Here is a 23,954-nt window from a genome sequence, read left to right as displayed (position 1 = left end):
CAACTTCAAAATAGTTTGTATGTCAGTGGATGTGTAAGAGCTAGTGCAACCAGTTCATAGTGAGTTCATAGAAAACAGTTGAATATTTCCACTGTGACAGATGCTTCCTTTGAAAGTCTTTGTGCCTCATGTTGGTGTGTTCGGATCCCGAACAACAACTTTACTCCAATGTCTTATTAGACCTAGAAATGCTCATCAGAGTTTTTTTCTGGTGGGTCACTGGGGTAAACTGGAGTACGTGGTGGTCTGTGGAACTATCACATCTGGGGGGTTGTTCTGTATGTGATTGTCAAGGGGTAAAGATAGAGCACATTGTGCTGTAGTCTTCACGGCTCCTTTGCTAAAGCGGCAGCTCAGCAGAGAACGAAGGTGGTGAAACACAGACTTGCGGCAGATGATAAACACCCAGGGATCCACAATGGGGTTGAGGGCGTAGAAGCGGAAGGCTGTCAAGTTCTCCCTGTCGTCACGAAATGGCTGAATGGCATTAATAAAACCTGCAATCTGAAGAGAGAGAAAGTGAGAGTGAGACACTGTTATGCTGTTTATTGCTTACAGAATATAAAACATTAAGACATAGTGAAGCAGCTTTTAGCTGTTATGCTGCACACAACAAGCTAGCAGCAGAACTGAAATCAGCCCCAACTGTAAGCATTTTTAAATCCAGGTTTAAAACATTTCTCTTTTCATGTGCTTATGATTGAGTTCTTTTAAAGCACCAATTTTTACTATTATTGGGATTTAGATTTTTTTAAATTGTATGTTTTTATGTTCTTTGTTTCCAATTCTTATGGTTAAATGTTTTGTTTTGTTTTTGTTATGTAAAGCACATTGAGTTGCCCCTGGGTATGAAATGTACAATATAAATTAAGCTGCCTTGCCTTGCTTTGCCTAAGTACTGAAGCAAATACTAGAGTCCTGACTTCTACAAGGCTGCTAAAATTGTGGTCTTCAGCCTAAAGGAGGCCAAGTGCTTCTGGTTTTCTGCAGCAGATTACATAACCAGAATGAAAACCATTACGGCTGTCAGTCAAATGTCAAAACTTTTGTTGCAGCCACATACTGGTGCTTTTTCAGAGGAGTCTAACAAGCAGAAGTGCTGTTTTTCAGTTAAAATCTACTCAGATATATATTCATGAATGATCTGATGTTTTATAGAGTTCAACTTGTTAACAGTTGTTTTAACTGGAAGCTTCTCAGTACAATTTTTTTATCCAGTCTATTAAGCAGCTGACTGACCAGCTCAGAAACCTGACAGCCTTGTCCTCCCTGTCGGCACAGTCATGTCACTACCCACCACCTGACCCTGTCCACTTTGTTTTTGTTAAAGTATTTCTTTGGTGTTCACTGATATACAGTCAGGACACTTGATTTGACCTCTGTGTTCGGACAATAGCTTTTTTGTAATTTTTAAAATTGATCAATTTCAGAAAGCTCAATGTGATGTCAAATAGGGATACACATTCTTCAGTGTGTGTTCATAAAGCAAGCAACAACCTAGAAAGCACATTATCTTACACGTACAGCTGATTGTAGACCAGAACTAACTGACAAAAGTTAAGTTAGTTAAGTTAGTAAACAGTTTGAGGACTTCACATTGGGCTCTGTCAAATAGAGATTTTGTCATTGTTCATGTCATTTAATAGACTAAATGGTAAATCATGGTAATACAATATATTTACAGGTTACTCATCCCACAAGATTAAATATTTTGTCAGCTGGAAACTCAATTTAAGCATCTCTAACAGCTGAACAAGATGGAGTTGACAGGACTTTGGTGTTAAAACCAGATGAGAACACGTGCTTGTGTGTTTAATATCAATGTCAGTTGAGACTGCAGTTCATCTTGTTATGCCAGACTTTACCAAATGTCAACATCTGTCATTGTTATACCAAATAAAAACACCCTCTGTGTGAGTGCAGCTTTAATTTACAGAAGTACACATGTCCTAAATTCAGATACAGATGATGCTATCAGACCAAAACAAGACAGCTTCTTGCATTGACCTTTAAGATGTGACAGACTGCAGACAAGCAACCCCAGAGAGCAGCAGCTGGCAGCTTATTCATGCTGGACAGAGACAGAGGTAGCAGCTGGCCCAGGAAGCTTCATTGTCACCTTGCTCCTCTTCTCTATCAACAATTCTCAATTTCCTCCATGAAATATCCAACAAACAGTGGTCTAATTAATGACTTGTACCGATTCATTGGTGTAAATGTTTCTCTGTTGCTAGGGCCTGGACTGAAAACAAATAAGCAAGAGACAGAGAGGGGCCGGAGGGAGCAAGTCCAGAACCAGGCCAAACCAGACTACCGGAGGGACCAGACACTAGGTGATGTCCATGCATATTTCTATCTAAACTCACACGGATGTGGTCTCTCACATACACACAGACACTCATGAGAAAGATAGAGACGGGAGAGGAAAAGGTTGACTATTTGAAAACCCAAAACAACAGCAATTATCTGATTATGTTTCTGAATAGATGCTGAACTAACAGGAAGAGTGGCTTCAAAATGTAGAAAAGTGCTGTCATCTCAGATATGTCAGATGTGGTTGCAGTCCAGAGTGGAGCAAAATAACGTCCAGATGTTCTTAATCTTTTTTTAGGAAGTAATTATGTTATTGGTGGTTTTGTGGAAATTCTTCAATTGCACAACTAATGTTGTCAGAATTACTGTCACTGATTTAACAGCAGTAGGGCAAGGCTTTATGCATGGATGGTGAAGCTTAAAGGGGAACTCCACCCATTTTAGTGGCAAACAAGACAAAAACTCTGATTCCTTTTTTCAACTGTGCATCATGAGTCAGACAATGCTATGGGAGTGCAATGCTAAATCTGCTGGGTACCCTTATATATATTATGATGAAACACACACACACACACACACACACACACACACACACACACACACACACACACACACACACACACACACAGAGAGAGTCAAAACTGACATTAACACACGGCCTCAGTTTCCTTTAACAGGATAACATGTTTCCTCTTTAAAACACAATTTCACAATCACAATTTGAATCATCAGTTACTGCATTTATCTGCAGAATCCCCAACCTTAACCTTCCATATCTTCAAGTTAATACTGCAATGTAATCCAGGATTGGGTTGCATCAGCTACTCATGAATTCAGTTTTTCTTATTAACTGGTAGCTAATTTCAAACAAGTCATTTATAAGGAATGCTAGTAAAGACTCAATCAGTTGATAGAAAACATCTGCTTGATAAAACCCTTTGTAAATGTAAGCATTGCTTTGTTCTTTTTATGTATGCATGCATGGATAAATATGTAAGTTCGTTATTCATGCATTTTAGAATTAGTAGGAAAGATTGCTAACCCAGCTGCAAATTATGTCTGTTTCAATCTAGTAATGTCTGTAAATCTCCACTTAGTAAACACTTAATTATAACTAGATCTACTAGTTTGACTTTTTACCACACTATGAGTACATGAAACAGGAGGCAGCAGATCAAATACAGATTTTAAAAACTTTGAAAATAGCAGTGAAAGATGTCCTTTTTTGTTTTCAACATGTTTAATTACATTAACTGTTTTGGCTCATAACCAGGAAACATGCTTTATGCTGTCGACAATTATTTAATATTTGAATTAATACTTGAAGTACAAGTTATTCCTGATGGGATAAGACACAAATGTCTCGTGTGCTTTATGCAGAGTAATTGCACACGTTATTTATCATCCACTGTTGCCAGAAACATTTCAAACAGACATGTATCTTCATACGCCCTGCCATCATGCTCGCCCATGTTGACTCAGTCCACACTACCGCAGTCACTCTAGCTTCTGTTCCTGCATGCCACTCTGCCTCTTATGGTCGTCTCGGCAGACCTCAAGCCCTGTAGAGAGGGGCCAAAACTGATGAGATGTCAGGCTCTCCTTAAACAGGAGCATATTAATATATCAGCCTGTGGATAAAGAACTAGGCCAGAGACAATAGACAAGCGGTAGGATGATTATTTAGGAGAGAACAGAGAAGATACAGGGAAGCTTTGGAGCGACATACCGCAAGTACATATACACCCAAAACCAAATACGGTATGTTCACACGTGTTCTGTATAAACAGATGCCTGCATTCATAGACAGCTGCACTGTTCAAACACATACACATTCATCTATCAACATCTGAACTTCTGCAAACTGTGGACTCAAAGAGAAATGGATCTCTGTTTAAGAAAATATTTTTCTTTTCATGAAGACTTGACTCATTGTTCATCGTTGTTCATCCATGCAGGCTTCGTTTGTTGTAAATGAGTCATGAAAGAATCAAACAGAAATCAGTTTAGGGCTGCAAGTAATTCATTTAATTATTGATATATCAGCTGAATTTGTTTCTATTAACTGAATTCTTTTCATTTCTTTCACTAATACTCACACAAATGAAAATCTGACACCAGGAAATATTTGGCTATTTAGTTTCTCGATCAAATAATTGATAAATCAGTATCAGTAATAGTTTCAGCTGTCCTTATTGCTATCCTGAGAATCCTCATGTACCTGGATCCAACCTGCTCGGTGCACAATGTTTGTTCAAGCAGAGATACATCAGATGCTATTTGAGGGCTGATGATTGCCACGGCTATCAGGAAACAGACCATGTAATGAATGCTGACACTCTTCGACTTATTATTTTCCATCTTGGGTCCTGGAGGACTCTTCCTAACTCTCTCTTCCTGATCCTGTTTCACTGCAGGATCATTACAAAGGGATGAAAGGAGGCAGTGTGGAGATTACAGGCCTCTCAGAGAGGAGTGTTTATAGCAAGGAGAGATAGAGAGAGAAATGCTGCAGTGCTGTAGGAGTCTTTAAAGCAACAGTTAAACATTTTAGAAAAATTCCTATTGTCTGTTTTTTTTCAAGGATTTCATGTCAGTATGTAATTATGGAGCTGGAATTTTAGCGGGGGTTACATATTATTATTTCATATTTAACAATGGTTTATTCATCTATTTAGTACTGCTGTTCTATATCTCTGGCTACTGACCTTACTGTATGTTCTCCCTCAAGTGAAAAGACATGGTCAGTTAAAAAACAAAATGATGGCACAAGTTTTGCTTCTGGTTGGCTTAGGCATGGTGGTACCAAACCTGGCAACCTCGGGGATGCTGCACTGTGCCCAGTTGGTGCCAAAAAAATTTTGTCTGTACATTTTTATTTATGTACGGGTTACATGAACAAGATAATAATAATGATAATAATATTAATAATAATAATAATACATTTTATTTATATTTTATGGTGCCTTTCACAGACCCAAGGACGCTTTACATACAGAAACTAAACCAAAAAAAAGAAAGAAAAATGAAGCAGATGATCAAGCAGAGAGCAAGATACAGCTTGTTAATGAGTAAGATTTAGAGGCTGGAATATTTTCTAGAGCTAGTTGTTTGCTCTACTTCCAGTCCATATGCTAAGCTAGGTTTAATATGTCCAGACTGCAGGATCCTGCTGCACAAAAGCAGTTTACAAGACCATAAAAAAACTGCCAGTGCTCTGTTTCTCAGATGACTGTTGTAAAGTCCTCTCTCATGCATCGTCACGAGTGTGATGTAAATTAAAAGCAATTGCAATTCATAGCTTGTATATTACAAATTTGATTAAAACAGAAAGAATTGAATTAAACATATCTGGCAAAATGTTAAACTTTTCCTTTAACATGTTGTTTGGGATCTCTGTCTCAACACATGTGGCAAACATATTATAGTCTTTGCTACACTCCTGGCCAGGAGACTTGTACTGCTCAAATGGAAAGAAAGATCCCCTCCAACTTTCAATCAATGGATTAGAGATCTTATGTATCATCTGACCCTAGAGAAAATTCTTACATTTTACACCGTCTGGCGAACAGTTCTGGATAAGGTTGAACTAATGGGCGCTCCAGACATATAAAATGTTTTATTTTTGGGTCTTTATGTGTCTTCTACAAATTATTCATCATACTTAATATGATGTGTAATGTACATTTGGGATGGTGCAATAGGGTAGGGTTGTGTGTTGGGAGTCTGCTAGACCATATTAAACTTTATTTCAAATTGTATTTTGTATAACCTAAAAATCAATTTAAAAAAATGTTGTTCAAGTTCAAACCTCTGCAATTTTCACTCTGTCGTTCCACTGAGACCTGATACCATCAATCACCACCTATACTTTATTTCCTGTAACTCAACCTGAAAGTACAGTTCAGAAAAGGTTCAGCACAATTTAAAAATCAATACACATACCTAATGTATTTCTAGCATTTGTTCCTTCTTAACACTATGACCTGGAGCTGTCCAATAAAGTACACTGATCCAGGATCCACAACCACATCAGAGGTGATTGGATTTCCACCCACTGTCTTCATTCCTAACAAATGACTACACATAGACTTTTCTTCAATATCAGGCTTTTTCTACGTCAAACCTTTCCTCCCCCGAGCTTCTGCAACCAGAGCAAACAAGAGTTAAAGAATCAAATATATGTGTTTGTCCCCAGGCTATCTCACCACACTGACCTCTGACCCAGATTCACATCCTGAAGGAGCTGATGATAGGCGAGCGGTGAGTCATGCAGCACAGAAATAGAATATAAAGGTTGGCATTATGTTTCTATATTACAGGAGAATTTCACTGCTCCATAATCTGCAGTTAGGATGTGTGTGGGAAGGTGTTTAAACCCAATATACAGAAAAAGTTACAGCCTGGAAAAATGAGTGGGTGTGCACTACATGCTTCCCTTTCATTTCTTAATTACTTTTCTTAATGCCAGATGACTAATCCCTAGTTTGCTGACCTTATGTTTATCATAAAAATAAATGTGTTGTATATTCCAGTGAACATTATCAATAGAGTCAGTCTGCATTTGTCTTCAGAGGAGTTTTATCTGGGGACTTACACTGTCTGAATGTCCATTAGTGAGTTTCCCCCTTAAGAAGTGCCTGAGGCTGCGGTGAGTTACGGAGCCATTAGACCTTTTACTAGCTTTTTGCAAAATGGACTTCAGTGAGAAAATTATTCCAGACAGCAATCGGCACTCTGACACTTGATACAGTCGATTATCTAGGAAGAAAAGTGACCTAAATAAAACAACAAAACCTTCTGTATATGAGCACAGCTATTCCTTCTGCTACAAATTCTGCCTATCAAGTCTAATCAGTTTTGTATATGTGGGACAAAAGGGGTTATAATATGACACTCACCATCCTTATTCCCTTTTAAGGAAATAATTTATATATTATACATATCTATGGGATCTGTAATTATGGTCTTCTTTTTTTGTTTTTTGGATTTAGGGAAAACTAAAATAGTCTCTCATGAGTATACTCTCATACATGAGTGAGCTCAGAGCCCTCAAAGCCCTCAGGAGCTGGAGACTGAAAAAGAGACTGCTGACAAGAAAACACCAACATTATTACACAGGCCATCGACAGCAGAGAGGAAGAGAAGTAACTGTAAATGGTGAGAAGCAGAACTTTGTAGCTGTTGCAACAGACAGAGACTCAATAGGCGTTCACCACAGTTCCTCCTCTACAGAGACGAAAATTGTAAGAGCCTTGTGCCTTGAAGTTTCTGATGGCTGATGGTGATTTCTTTTAAATGTTGGAGTGATGGATTTTCTTTGAGATGTTAGTGACAGCAGAAATGCCTTTTCCTGACCTCTAATTTCATAACTGAAAAATGTGTAAGTCATAACCTCAAATTTAAACACAATAGCTTGAATTTAAGTGTGATTATTGTTATATTTATCTTAAATTTCACTATTATCACCACTAGAAATATTTATTCTTAATTTTGAAATGGCTGTAACCAACGTCCTTCTGTCACAAAAAGCACACAATTCATCATTTCCTTTGCCAACAGTTGAACAGAATGAAGCATTACAAATTATACTGATTATTTTCACTGGGAATGAGCAGCCTCCATTTAAAATATTTGTGTTTTAAAAAAAAAAAAAAAACCTGGATCCTATTCTTGGAGTGCTATTCATCATTTCTATAACTTATGACAAGAAGTAGATGCCTGAGTTAAGCTGGATGTGATCATATCTGCAATAATGTTGATAGATGGGCAAGCAATACAAGGGCTCAGATGACCAGACGGGCAGCAGACAAATTCCTACTTTAACTCTCTACTCGTCCAAGGCATTTAATATACCCACAATGTCCATAACTACTGTTCACTGTACAGGAAACTATGGCCATTGTAAAATATGAGCAAAGTTGTTGAAAACCAACTGTTTTCTGTTTTTGTTGTTGTTTATAAATTTGAATTTATGGGGTAGTTTTTCCCATGTGTATTTATACCTCCCTTTTCTGTACTTGGTCTGTTTAGTCTTGTGCAGTGGAAACTCCCCAGAGATCAATTATGTCTTATCTAATCTTCATCTGCCTGGAAGTGACCGTTCATGGCATAAAAACCTCAAAACCCATCTCACATACTTAACAAATGCATAACTATAATTGCTTAAATATGTCAATAAACATATATTATTATAAATATGTCATTTATGTCATCTCAATGTTGGAGTGTTGTTAGACATTACAACTGGCACATTTACAATGGTTGAACTTGTTCACCACTCTGACTCGTTACATTTACAACACTGGCTACAGTTCAAATAACACCTCTCACTTTTATATTGCAAGATCTACAACACTCAAAGCTACCTCAGTGTGAATTTCATCACTTTAGCAGATGATAAGTTATCAAATAGGACAACATCAGTTGAGGGCATTCTGATTAGGTTATATATCTGTTTGCACACAACACTGACGTCATACCACAAACACAACGCTGGATGTTCTCCCTCACCTCACCTCATCATCATGCGTCAGCGTGTGGAAAGTTACTGATTGTATTTTCAGTCTGATAGTAACTGTGTTCACTTTAAAATTGAGCTCATGACAATTCAGAGTGGAATCTATTCATGCTTATTTTTTTATACTTTCTGTAGATATACAGAAATAACCATTAAAAAACAAGTTTATATTAATATTGATTTATAAGAATACAGTACAACTGCGCTATAAATGTCCTGCTGTTTTTTAATTTAGATACATCTTTTCTGGCATTAAAGCAAAAGTAACTAAGACATACTGAAACAGGATGTAACAATGAGCAATGCATTAGACACAAAAAAAAGAATAGAAGTCATGACACCCACTGCCGGCCAGCAGTTTTATGACTTTCCCGGACCAACTCAGACTAACCACAGCTAAATCAATGTCATTTAAACATGCAAACAATAATTATTATGAAAGCAATATTACAATAATGTTTTAGTTAATCGAACAACATTTTGTCTTTGGTGTGTGTTTCCTGTTGTGCCTTTTTTGTACATTTTTGTTACCCACCAGCTGTTAAATGTCACTCCACGGGTTGAATACACTACTACAGAGCAAAACCAAAACCTAACCCTAACCACTTAATTCTGTATTCATTGTGCAGACTTACATAATTCACCCTGTGATCAACAAATCCATTTCCTCTTAATGTTGCTAATGTGAATAAAGGACAACAATAACGACACGTGTGTGAGCACATATGAAGCTGTGTTTGTTGATCTTGGGAAAGTTTTTATTTTCTTAAATGATCTCTATCAGACTGTTCATATATAGCATTCCTCCCTGTCATCATCAAGCTGTGAGTTTTTCCTACCAGGCTCGGACTGATAATCTGTCTGCCGAGCTCAACTGCTGGTGGGGCGTCAGCTGGGAGATCATCACCTAAGACAAACTCTCTTGAGCTGATAATGACAGAGACACTTGGATTATGGCATTCATCAGTGAACAGAGGCTTAAAGTTATAGTTTTATTGTTTTTTCTGCCATGTCATGCCAACATTGTGCCAATTCTCTATTGCATTACAAGACACTGGTATATTAAATAAAAACACATAAATTACACATTATACATACTTTTATATGCTTTCAAATAATGTATCTTTACAGTATGTGCAAGACTTTAAATTGTGCACCAAATAGTTCACTACCCACCTAAAACTGTCAAATATTGTGATTCTAGGTAGCACGGCTCTACACTCTTAACGTTACCTTACTAAACAAAAAATCGAACTCAACCAGTTGTCTTATAAATCATGACAATAGAAAACAAATTTAAACAAATATTGAACAAACTTGACCCTTTTTTCCAGAATGACAAACTGCCCACTTTCAACACTGAGTAGTTAAATACAAGATCTCAACTGTGCAAATAAAGTTTTTGACCATATCCTCTTTATGAATAATTATCTTTTCATTATCTAATAATACCTCAACAAACTGAGGCAATACCCTTCTTCTAATCAGCATTAATCAAATTGTTTTCCCTAAACAAACATCCGTCTATCCAGCCTGTGAATTCTTTCATGTCAAGCGACCATTTGCATAAATGAGCAACACATGTCAAATATTGACCTAAAATACCTGACCACTTGTCAGCATTGTTATACAAAGTCAGTTATCAAGCTATTGTTCAATGACAAAACAATGTTAGCGACAGTATTTTTAGGGCATTAAGTGTCTCTCTGGGAGCAGAGAGGGGATTTGGGGGTAACTTATTCTCATCACTTAGTTTAAGCTTCGGCACACTCGTAAACAATAGTTAGGGTTCAATGGGCCCTAAAGTCTCAAAGTACAGAATCTGCCCTGACTGCCTGGATGCAATTATCTTGTTGAAATTGTTTAGTCCCTGTTGTCTGCATACTCTGGCTCAGATGCTCTTTGAAGGCAGAACTTGATTCATATGAAAAACATTTTGGAAGGATTACAAAGAGGACTTAACGATGCCTGCTCATAAAATTGGCACACAAAAAAAGGGTCATTAAAAACAAGTGTTTCAGTAATGTAATAATAAGTTATTGAAACAAAGTGATTCATGCTATGTTGTCATGCATTATCAGTCAAATCAATACTTTTTAAATTAAAGTTTACCAGTCATGATAGAATAGCGTACGCCCAGACAGCGCACAGCATGACCCAACACGAGTGGTCATCTAATATGTGTTTTAGGGAAAATGCCATGAATCATAAGTTTTCAGGTGCCAGCTGAAGTTAACATCATGGAACAGGAAAGGGAAAGTTTATGACAACACCCATACTTCCTTTACTCAGTGATCCCATTACAACATAAATGTGTCATGGATTCGTGATGTTCGCTAGTCCTTTGGGTCAATTGGTTTTGCTTAGTTAGCTTGTGGTGTTGTATTCTGGGACATTTTGATTTATGTGAGGTTGTTATTGAGAAATGTTGTTTTCTGACTTTTGGTTTGCTCCTGTGTTCATGTGCTCCTCCTCACATCTACAATGTATCTTCCTCATCAGCCCTGCCCTGCTCCTAGGCCCAATACCAAACCAGTCCCTACTCACCACCACTTCACCACTAAGTGTCTCTCCAAATCAAGTAACACTTGCAGCTGTGGAGGGCACTTCTAATGAAGAGGGAGGGTATAAATGGATAGCCAAATTATGGGGCACCCTTGTTGCTCTACTGGAAGCAGCTATCACCATGGTGACGAATAGAAGCTGTGCTTATGAGCTGCATTGTGTTTTGCACCGTCCCTGTGAACACATAACATCTAAAACCATGAGAATTAGATGTGAGGTAAATTTGACATATTTCAATTTACTTTCATGTAAGCTGTGCATGCATACTAACATTTGTTTGCTATAAGTCAAGCGAACTTAGGGACAAAGTGATAATAACCTCATTGTTGTTTTTCCACATGTGAGGAAAACAAAAGTTCCTGTACTTGATCTAAAATACTGTACTTGCCAAATTAGAAAGACAGAACTCTTACATGTTGTTTCCTCCTGTTCTCCTGTTGCACATGCACGTCCTCTAAGGATGATTAGAAACTTGCATGAATGCAGAGTTTTTAATGGTCCACTTACCCTCCAAAATAATTTGATTTGGACAGCTCTTACGGTGGGAAAGCAATGCAATCTTTATGTATGCCGCTGTGTTTACATAGAGATTGCATGGCAACTCGCTGCAGGGCACTTTTCGCCACTCTTCGCTGTGTTCTCGGCGTTAATAAGGCAAACTGCCACATGAGCATGCACAAAAAGGAGTAGTGGATAGGGTGAGTCGATAGGAGCTGGTTTGGGCCATAGTGCCTTCCCCAGCCTATCAGCTCCCAGCCTTCTTCATGTTGTGCCACCTGTTTTTTGTTGTCTGACTAGTTTAGTTTGTATTTAAGTCCAGTATTCAGTTCAGTCTTTGTCTTGTCTGCTCCATTTGGTTCAGCCTGTTCTGTCGTGCCTTTTATTCAGCTTTTGTTTTTTGCCCGCCATTCACAGTAATAAAGGAATTTTTTTTTCAGCCCTGCTTCCAGTCTCTGCCTTTGGCTCCACCTGCTTCACAACCCATGACAAAATGATTCAATTTTGCACACGATGAGATTTTTATATTATTACCTTTTTTTCTCCCTTATTATGAAAGATGAACTAAAACAGATGTTTATCTCAGGTCATCCTAATCAATCAAATTCCTAGTTGCAGTAAGTGTTAGTCATATTACTGAACTGCACGTCAGAGGTTTCTTTTTCACATCACTCACATTCTGTCTCCCATATGGTTTGGTTGATGTGAGTTTGATATATTTCACTGCTGTGTGAGTTTTATTGGGTCATATATCTCATGAGATTATTGGCAATTTGGAGTATGAAACAAGAATCATTTTGTTCTTTCTGTACCTACATTTCTTGGAAGATCACTTCATCCATCAAAAATATTTCATTCTGCACATCCTGAAATATATCCTATTTCCTTTTATATTGTAATTTTAGTGGAGCTCCGAAGGGTTATAAAGAAATTCTACATTTTTTAGAAATACCAAATAACTACTATACCCAATTCTGCATATGAAGAGAAACTCTACATTTGGGTGTGGAGCACATTTCACACCATTCTGAACAATGAAGGTACTCATAGATGAACAAATAACTATAGACAGACATGGCAAGAAGCCAAAAAGTCAAATATGGAGAGGATTAAATAATGTGTTTGTGTATACAGTAAATGGGCGTGTAAGATACTGATATTTTCTGTATGTCTTGGCAACAACATTGGATTCCAAATATTTCCACACACCTCTGTGGTAAAGTCCATTTAGACACACACACAAAAACATACTATGACTTTGTATACCTACAGCATCAACATCAGAATAAATAAGAAATCTTCTTCAAGCAGCAGCAAAGGGAAATTAAGAAGGAAAAAGTTCCAGCTAAATAAAAGTGGAGAGAAAAAATAACATAACTAGAGCGACATGCAGAACATAATATCAAATCCATAAGCTGCTAGTTCCAACTTTTCTCACCAAATACGATACTGATAACTAGTATAGTATCTGCTGATCTAGCCAGTCTAAAACCTCTGCTCTCTTTTACCCAAATTTAAAATCTATATACACTGTTGTTCATTATTAGCATAGGTAACGCCCCCTAAACATTATATAAGGGCAGGTGCGGTGCTGTGAGACCAAAAAACAGCCAACAAGCAACAAGAAGATTAACTTTAGCAGTAATGGAATTGACATACTGTTAAATAAACTTAAACTTATTATAGTCCTTATTGTGATCAATTGACCAATAGTATTTCCTTATCCCACAAATTGAATAATTCAATTATTATAATTATATTTGAATTGTAATCATAATTACTCTGAAACATAATCTAACTTTGATTATATGACTATATGATTATATAACCCTAATCCATTTTTCATGTTCCTAGAATTTCTTGTTTTGGACATATAATTTGTGAACTGTGAAAATTACATGTTTTTTGTTTATCTTGGTACGAGTGCTCTCGACCACTCGTAAAATCTCCTTTGACCTCAGGGAAGAGTAAAAATAGGAGAACTTACCACACAGCTGAACATACTGTACTGTCAGTTCAAGTAGACTATACTTCCTCGTTTACCAGTTGACTAAAGTAAAACGTGATATGTTAAGTAATGTCATTGTTTGATTTCTCAAGATGCCCACTAAAACAATCTTTCAACATAACCTCAATTTCGAAACTGTTGTCTGCCTGAAAAATGGAACAAAAAATATCTTAGATCATAAGAGAGAAGCTAGGTCAAGCAAATCATACTTTAAAATTGCAGTAAAAAACTCTTACTGCTATAACACCCACTCCTACGCAACAGCTGCCTATGGTCCAGTTAGAGCGTCAATAACTAAACAAATGACTCTGGAGGCACCTATTGATTGGAGAAGACAGGCTTTTTCTGGGTTGACCACTTTTCATCTCCAGAAGAAATAAGCTAGGCCCAAAACTAATACCATTTGCGAAGATCAATAAGCTTTTATTATTTGGTCAATGTAATGTGTTAGATGTCTGTTACATGTAGACCATATGACTATTGGACATTTCTACAGGGAAAAGTAGAATGTGCCCATTATTTTTATCTCTCATAGTAACTTTAATTATCTCTTGCTTCAACCTGTCATAGATCTTCCAAAACCACCTAATTATAGAGTAATTCATGACTTGTTTCCAAAATCAAATTATATCAAGTATTGACAAAACAGCAGAAGATATGGCAATGGATCGGGGATAAGTAGGAGAGCTTTAAAGATATGAGAGGTAAAGGTTTAAAGTCCGTGTAAAGTAAGAATAAATATGTGTTCTGAGTTTGACATACCACAGAAAAGTGTGTTGTTAACCACCCTGTCAAATTTGAATGATTAGAAAAATCAACAAATATATGAAATTAGACTTCAAAGTTGTGTAAAACTCAGCCTTTTTCTCTGCTCCCAATACGCTGTGGGAGTTCACTGAAACCACGCCCCCTACCAAGTGTCACCTGTCATTCAAAGTCATCACCTCTACCAGAAACATGGACGCTATGTCTGAGAGCTTTCTGCTGCTAACTCAGCTGCTAGCTCGGTGGCTAACTCGGCGGCTAACTCCGCTAATTGGCTAACTGTAGACTGTAGTAGTACTAGTGTGCGTTGAATGTATTTATACCTACAGCAGCAGGGGCGGGTTTATGCTAACGCAGTGATTTTCAGACCTGCCCACTAAATCCTGAACACCGAAATCTTGAAACACAGTTTATGACGCCTAGCTCCACAATTCAAATGGTTGAAATGCTTTTTACACCTTTTTTAGAAATACATTTATGACCTATTTAATGTGTTTAGAAGAAAAAGTCTGAATTCACTTTACACGGTCTTTAAAGAGCTATCAATCAATATTTTATTTATACTTTACTGATTTTGGTTCTCTCTTATTGTTCTCATCAGCGTTGCTTCCAGTTGCATAATGACTGCTCTAAAAACTCACTGAACGCTACCTGCTCAACATCAAACAATGGACAGCTCTTGAACATAGTGTAGCATTTCGCAACTTGAGTCAGATATATACTTCTTATAGATGAAGATCAAATAAACAGAGCTTAATCTAGCGTAAATATTGGCCATATACATTCATCAATTGGTCAGAAACATGAATCAAAATGAATGTTACTGTAAAATAAGGAACTGTCATGCTAGCAGGTTGGTACAAAAATTTTTATGTTATGTGCTATTGTGTTTGAAGTGTGTTGTGGCAGCTCCAACGTGGCCAATAATTAGTTCAAAGGGACGTATCGTGCACATCTCCAGAGATTTATATTCTTATTCTGCGGTGCAACTGGAATACATTGACATGATTTACAGTTTTATAAACTACTTATTTATCAAATATTGGCTCTTTATGTAGCCCTCCCAGTTCAGCCTCTGTCTGAAACAGGCTGTTTTAGCTATCGTCTCTTTAATGCCCTCCTACCAATGAGCCCACTCTGTTGTGATTGGTTAGCTTCCAGAAGCTGCTCCTAGGCAGACTTTCAGTGATTCACGAGGCTACGTCAACAAACAGTAGTAGTAGGATTTCACTTCTTTGTCTCATTTTTACTCCACTTGTCCACTTCTCAAATACATCCGTACATTTGGACACCCGAATATGATCTGAAATAGTGGAGCAACCTTAGCAAACAATGTTATGATGAGGAGGAAGTGGAGGTAACATTAAGAGCAGACTGCAGCCTGGGCTTTTGGCTTGCAAAGAGCATTTTTACATATGTTTACCTCAAGTAACCTCATGAAGCAATGACCTCTGCTGCTCTGTTTTCTGTCTGTCTCTCATCTGGTCTCCACATCTGTCTTTACCTACTTTCATCTTTCTGTACCTCAGCCATTAAAAATCTTTCCAGCAGCTGTTTACCTCTTGTCTTCCGACTAAAGCCTAAGGACATGCACTTCAGCAGCCACACGCTTCTCAGCACATTCAAGTGGTTCAATATCTACACATCGTTACATCAAAGATCTTCATTGCTGTCAGTTGTTGTCCAGTTCCTTCTATGTCATTGAAATTAAAACGTGACAATGTACTAAAACAAACAAAGGTTCAACAATGGTCTGTCATTACTGCAGGCAATGACAGACTTGCAGGATTGTCAACCTTGCCGTTGTAGTAAGTGTGCCGGCTCATGTGTGCATGTGCTTTAGAAATATGTGTTTTGTGTACATGTTGAATAGAGGATAAGGTGTCCATTGACTAAGAAAGGGAATTCTCATTGTTCAATCCACAAAGCCGGCTTCTGATTGCGGAGCATCATCTTTCCTTATAGAAACCTTTATGGAAGTTTTATCTCTGAGTAGCACCTGCAGCACCTCAGGCACAACAGCAGTTTGGGAGACAAAGCTAGCTCCTATATTCAACTCTGTCAAACATTTGTCTCTTGAAATCTCTCACTGTGCCACTCCCACACCATGTGGATTCAAGCTGACACCTCATACACATGCAAAGGTCAGTTAAAGTGCTGTCACAAAGAATACAACTATAATATTTCTAGATTCTATGTTGTTACAAAAGCACCTTCATGAGAGACCACCTCTGGCAGTGTAACAACTTTGACTCATCTTGGATTTAGGGACTTTCCCTCTTCATCCACACCGATTTACTCAATCTGGATCCAGTTGGACGGGGCGTGTCCGTGAATAGCTATCATCCAGTCATTCTGCATATTTTCAAATTCATTTAAGCCTGGGCTTTGACTGGGCCTGTCCAGGGACTTAAGCGTTCCTGGCTGTTTTGAAACTATTCTAGGTAGGTTTAGTCATTGCTTAGAGATGATGACAGCCCTGCAAGGAAATAAACTGTCACAGTTGTTGTATGTTTATGTTCTAGTCATTTTTAAAACAAGACTATCTAGAACATGGCTCCATTAACTGGTTCCTCAATCTTTATCTCTGATTAATTTAAACTCTTTCACGCTCACAAGTTTTTCAAACATAAATGTCTGCTTTTGTTTCAGTGTGGTTGGTTTCTGCTCAGCCTGTCAGACAGCCCATATTTACGAGGGCTGCACTAACTCTTAGAGGCATGATGCCCTCTGACTGTAAATGTGTCAGAGCTACTTGCTGTTGTTCATCTTCTGCCTGACAATTATTGCCCAGTGTGCTCAGAGTGCTTGGAAGAGAGTTGGTATTCCCACTTTTTTATCTCATGCCAAATCACAGAACACACTGTGCTCTTCTGAACACACATAAGATACTTTTATGGTCTCCTCACAATTTTGTCACTGAAAATATTGAATTGGGAGACATGCAATAAAGTTCCCAGTCATTCATGTACTTAAACCAGAGTCAAACACAATGCGACTGGAGTCTAATAGTTATTATATAAAACATATTTTGAATTGAAATTGAATAGAATTTAATCCTTTTAAAAACCTGACTGTGATTCTTAAAAAGGTACCATGTTGGGTTCTCAACCTCTAGCAGGGCTCAGGTCCCTATTTTGTTAGTTGGTCCCACAAACACACACACACACACACACACACACACACACACACACACACACACACACACACACACACAGATCCAAATGGTGCATGCAATATGGGATTAGATTTGTTTAATAATAATTCAACAAAATCTCCCAAGAATCAAAAAACTAATTAATGTGAGTATTGTGAAACCAAAAAATGACCTCCAAGTCAAAAACAATTAAAGTATACAAAAGTACTACGTTTGACTTATGTCCCACTTGTTGCACTTATGGACCATTGACCTGTCCCTCCAAACGTAATTAGCTGATGGGGACTCAGCCCTGTAACACTGGCTAAACACTAAAGATTTGTTTCGGAACAAAACTAAAAGCTGACAACAAAAGAGAATCCAATCAATGAAACAAAAGTGCAGATATTAAGGTTATTTCCATTGATGGACAGTTTTTGCTGTAAAATTGCTCCAAAAAAGAATAAAGAATAAGAAAGCCTTCAAGCGAACATGGATGTAAACAACATAGGTTTCAAACTCTCAAAAATCTGCTCTTTAAACGTTTTATGAGGAAGAATGAAGCAATCTAATGTATTTAGCCTCAAAATCAGAAACTGCCTTTTGGTGGGAAACATTATGTGAACATTACTGTTTGTTTACAAAAAAGACTTTCGTCCTCCATTCCAGCTTCCTGACCTCTGGTCCGCTGTTGTGCGCTAAGTTTACTTAAATGACCACAAATGTAGTGGAAATTGTTTTTGGTGCAACATTTTCTGAACACTATTTGCAAATGACCCCATTACCACTACTGCTTTGATACTTTAAGAACTGTAACTCAATAATTCTGCTTATGAATCTTTCAGTGCTCTCTGTCATCTAACTTTACACACAAGTCAATATTAGCCTGCTGACATACACAGACACAGTGGCTACACTAATGGAAACCTTTTATCATTAAACCAAAACATCAACGATTCAAATCTGCTGCTCTGGCTTAAAAGTTGCTAAAGCCACCTGAAAAGATAACTTGCCCTGAGGTAACTGAGGGCTTCCCACAACACATTTTTTTCTGTCGGAGCTAATGACTAATATGAGAGTGGGGGAAGTATAGAGGTAGAATCTCTGACAATCTTCTGTATAGCTTGAGTGCAGCACTGCATTGATCCAGGTATTGACTGGCAACATATGGGCCCCAGGAAGCCTCTGTAGTTCCCATGGGAACAGGGATGTTAGGGATCTTAGTGAAATCACACACAGGAGATAGCTCTGATTATACAGTAAAGTAAAAATGAGAAGACAAAGAGGAGTGAAGAAAAAGCCTAATGGAGAGTTGGAGAAGCATTTCCCTTTCAGAGAGAAAATTCTCTAATGTCAAGACAAATGAAATACTGATCCTAAATACCTCCACCAGAATTAAAGCAACACATAAACACACAGAGCAGTAATTCCTTTTATGGTTGAAAATAATGAGCTTTTCCTTCTTGATTAACCTTTTTATGATTCATTCATTTTCAAGATTTAAAAAATGATGTGTTCAATTTTTTTAACACTAATACAACAGCATCCTTTAATTCAAGAAGGCTAATTCAGTTCATAATGTTCATGTTACATAGTTTCTAACAGTGTTTGACTACAGCTGTAGAGAGGGCTTTGAACCCGGTCTCACAGCGGTCTGCAGCAGTTTTTTTTTTAACAAATATTTGACAAGCAGCACATATACCATATGGCACAAAATATATAACGGTATGTCAATAATCCTAGCACAAACCATACACAGGCCTCATCTTTCACGCCACATCAAGCAACTCAAACATTCTTTCACAGAGCAGTCGCAGTGATAACATTCATAAAATTCCACCTTTTATTTATCAATGGTGTTTCATCTTCTTCAGTTGTCAACTGTAGTTGCACAGTATGTAGTGTAGGCTCCAAACAGCTAGAGTAATATATAGTATTCACCTCTCACTGTAGTGTGATGGGTCTGGGAAACTGGAGTGATTAAGTGAACAAGACAAACATTCACAGCCAATGAATCAAGTGAAGAATGGGTTTTTTTTTTTTCCTGTGAAATTCGATCACATCTTTTTTTTCACCATTTCCCTGATTGCACCACCGCAAAATGTGAAAAAGTGAATAACCTTCCTGGAATGAAGAAACACCTCAGAAATGTAGAAAGAAATAACTGCCTTGTCAGTTTTTGTCCAAAAGCTACTTAGCAAATTCAAGACTTCTCAACTTGATCTGTAAATACAAAGTCTGCAACATTACTTGTGCGCTGTGCGTCCAAGAGCAATAAAAATAATTAAGGTACTCAGTATCAGTTTTTCATCTCCTCTGCCAAACATGCATTTAAAAAAGGAGGCATTTATTTTCCAGCATCTGCTTTTTATCTTACTCACATCTACCAGCATGCAGTCACTGTTGATGGGACAAACTGCAGACAGAGCACTTTTTTTTTAGCACTTGAAAGCATAGTTCTCCAAGGTATATTCAATTACGTAAGAAACATGTGCAAGGGTTTGTGTATATGCAAAAGAGAGAAACAACTAAATGTGTTCTACTTGCAATACAAAGAGTCAGACGTCTCTCTATCAACATCTGCTGCGCTTCAGGCAACTAACTTGTGTTAATCATGAAGCCACAGCTGGATGGTTATATGTTGAGTCTGTCGAAATACGCTCATACTTCATCACTGTCTCAGAAATGTCAGTTACAACCACGAGGATATACAGGCACATGAGCAAACAAGCCATTCACTTTACAGCCACACACACACACACACACACACACACACACACACACACACACACACACACACACGTCTGTAGAGATGATGCATGAATCATTAACTACTTAATAACAGGGTGTTGAATTATTCAGCATGATATAATACAGGGATCAGGCTTGTAACTCTAGATTGTCTGGCAGCTACGATTAAATTGAGAATGTTGATAAGTAAATGTTAAATTAAGGTTATAAAATAATCAAATAAATGAAAATAACAAAGATTTATTTTAGAAGTGCCAACTGGAAGTGAAAGTTTTCTCGAGGCTAAATGATGTGCTATGCACCTACAACAGATGACTGTGCTCTGCAGGAGGTGAAGTTTGCTGAGATCTTACACCAGACTCATCATATCATCATCTTATTTCAATCCCCAGGTGCCTCTCTGACACAACGCTGGGGAAACACCGTTGTATGCACTTTAGGCTTGTCAAACCAGGCCAAGTGTTACCACAAACAATTCACACGTAGACAATGAGTGGTTGAGAACACGAAGAAAAAATTGCTTCCTGTAAACTATTTGAGCATCAGAATACAATTGTCTTAATGCCTCACATTAATCATCAGTTTTTTTTCCCCGTAAACTTCACTGTTCTCCCGCATTAAACTTCCTCTGGGTAATGTTTAGTGGCACAGATGAGAGGCTGGTCAACCTCGGGCTTCCTGCCTGAGGGTTGTTGCCCTATGGGAAAGGCAGGGCCGAACCAGTCTTCCAGGGTTGTTAGGTTTGGCACACTCCTCTTAAACAGGGACAGATATGGAGCTTAGTAGACAAATGGTACACAGCATGTCTTGTGTGGCGAAGGCTACACTCTCAGGCACACCTTTTCTTCGTGTAGCCAGCAGAGCAAAAGCACAACCGTTAGGGCACACAAACACATACCACAGCAACAAAAACATCAACGGTTGCCATGTCAGCTATGCTTTCTATGTACATAATGATTACAGAATCTGGAGAAGGAATTAATTTCATGAGTGCAGATGAATAGCAGATCAGGAAGCACCTTCTAATATTAAAATGCACCCACTCGATGGTGGAAAGTCTACTCTCTATTGTGACGACAAATGTCAATGATAGACTGAAACTCTAAGAAACCACTCTAAGAAAAATCACTTTTTTTTCTTCCCCTTTCACCAACTTTCTTGGGCTTCCTGGATTCACAGAGGAGTTCTAGTTTAACAACTGAATACATCACACACCAGGGTGTCAGCTTTTTCCTCCTTTTTCTACAGAAAAGTTTCAATGAACTCATACGATCACACTGAGACATACTGTATAATGATTCAGTCACACAGTGAGTGAGATAGAGGTGGAAATTTTCAAAAGGCTAAAAAATCTTTGTGACACAAACACAAAGTGTACACACACACACACATACACACACACAGAGAGAGGGAAGGTTAAATATGAACTCACAGTGAGCGGCAGGGAGCAGACCACAAAGATGACAGTGATGAGTGCCAGCAGCACCAGGTGGTCCATCTCCTCTTCCCTCTGTCCAAACCAGGCCAGGCTCAGCCTCCTCTTTCTCCCCCCTGACCCAACTGAACTGCGCCGCATCTTCTGGTTCTGATGCATCTGACACAGGCTGACAATCACTGAACCATTGCACACAAATACTGCCAAGATTAGCAGTGCCGTGAGTGAGGAGTAGGACAGAGAAAAGGCCAGCACTAAGTTAGCATTTTCACCCACTTTTGCATCCATGTCAATGAAGCACCACGTCCCGGGACTGTATTGTCTGAATTTGCCATAGCCACTATATGGCAGGAGGCAGAAGGCCAAAGAAAAGAGGTATATAAAGAAAAGGGTGAACTTGGCAAAGCTGCGGCGTATGTGCACAGAGTAAAAATAAGGGTGACTGATGGCCAGGCAGCGCTCCACAGCCATGGCACACAGGATGAGTGTGGGCGCAAGGCCGAAGAAACTCATGGCAAAGCCAAAGAGGTTGCACAGTCTTGCTTCACCCAGACCTATCAGGGACATGTTGCGAGCGTAGCAGATGAACACAGGTGGGCTGAGGAGGCAGGTGCCCAGCAGGTCGGTGAGGGCCAGGCCAGTCACCAGGATGCAGAAAACAGAGGACCTGGAGCGATGCTCTTTCTGGTGCACACCGAGGATGAAGAGGGCCAGGAGGTTCCCCACTACACCAGCCAAAAACATGATGATGCTGGTTACTGGCTTGCCATCCCCCTTCACAGTGAGCGTGTCATTACAGGTGACATTGTTACATAATTCGTTTGAAATCATGCTTTTGTAGGCGTATAACTTACTGGAAAAAATATGCCTGCTCAGTGTGGAATTAATAAGAAGTTCCCAGACAACAAAAGAAGCAAGTCCTGACTTTTTGATACCAGCAATTGGCAATACAGAAGGTAGAGGTGTATGACGAGCTCCATAATGCTGTACTGACTTATAACATGATTCTTAAGCGTCCCTTTATCTGTCTGGATCTTTTCACCACAGACTGTGTAGAAACTTATCTGTGAAACAAAAACAAGAGAAAAAAAGAAGTGAGAAAACCAGCTTAGTCTGATGGAGAAACTTTTCTGAACATATGCAGAGAAATAAACTTCCAATTCCACAACAGATGACATTATGTTAATTATGTGTTATTTCTTCTTCTAACATAATGATCCCTTTGCTATTGCTGACGTCTTATTGTGTTAGTCTCTATAGTTTTAGTGATTATATATTCACTCACCTTTCACTGATTGCTGGAGTAGACTTCTTGAGCTTATAGTCGTTATCACGTCTTCTTCTTTGGCTTCTTCTTCTTCTCTTCAGACACATAGTATGAAAAGCATTAATGGCTACAAGTGACTAAATGGTGTGGTGTTTTAAAACTGCCGCTGCCGGTAACTTGTCTGCAGATACTGAACTTAAGGGCAGAATGACTCTTAACGCCTCCGCTCTCTCTCTCTCGCTCTCCCTATGCACCTCCCAGTTTAGGATCGATGTGCAGGCCCGCCCACTATAAAGTACTAGTGCACCCAAAAAAAACAAAAAAACAACAACACACGTTCACACAGCACATATATACTGCAGACACACATCGCAAACGTCAGAAGCTATGGGGAGAACGTTTAGATGGATTACACTTGTTTCTTGAGTCTATTAATCGATCATCATTAAGCACGGATGCTTTGCTCTTCCTTCATTGTGTCTAGAAATAGAAACTCCCTGAAGCAAAGCTGCTATATAAACACAGACGCTTTAACCACACAATCAGCAAAACCTCAATCAGATGATTATAGTGGATGTAGTGGTTGTAGTTGCTATAGGCTCAAATCAATTCTGAAACATGCATCTGAAACAAGCAATCATTTTCGATTGAAATGATTTAATTTTAGCCCCCCCTCAACCCCCCTCCCAGATTAAA

General features: G+C 38.4%; 1 protein-coding gene across 1 annotated transcript; it reads right to left on the bottom strand.

Annotated features, from left to right (window-relative positions):
- Positions 1–208: 208 nt before the first annotated feature.
- ptgir (prostaglandin I2 receptor) lies at positions 209–23,431 on the bottom strand. Its single transcript, XM_053320668.1, has 3 exons — positions 23,277–23,431; positions 21,989–23,055; positions 209–504 (listed from the first exon to the last, which is right to left on the bottom strand). Exons 2-3 carry the CDS (start codon positions 22,820–22,822, stop codon positions 217–219), a joined length of 1,122 nt encoding a protein of 373 aa, XP_053176643.1. The 5' UTR covers positions 22,823–23,055; positions 23,277–23,431; the 3' UTR covers positions 209–216.
- Positions 23,432–23,954: the final 523 nt, after the last annotated feature.

The sequence above is a fragment of the Scomber japonicus genome, chromosome 6 (genome assembly GCF_027409825.1).
Source record: "Scomber japonicus isolate fScoJap1 chromosome 6, fScoJap1.pri, whole genome shotgun sequence".
Lineage (NCBI taxonomy): Eukaryota > Metazoa > Chordata > Actinopteri > Scombriformes > Scombridae > Scomber > Scomber japonicus.
Note: the sequence above shows the minus strand (reverse complement) of the source record. Positions and strands in the feature narration are given on the sequence as shown.

What these genes read in the sequence shown, in the direction of transcription:
- ptgir (XM_053320668.1), bottom strand. Translation starts at nt 22,822, where the DNA reads ATGATTTCAAACGAATTATGTAACAATGTCACCTGTAATGACACGCTC. An exon ending in TCTGCTCCCTGCCGCTCACT is followed by an intron (nt 505 to 21,988) that starts GTGAGTTCATAT and finishes CTCTCTCTTCAG; the next exon opens with ATTGCAGGTTTTATTAATGC.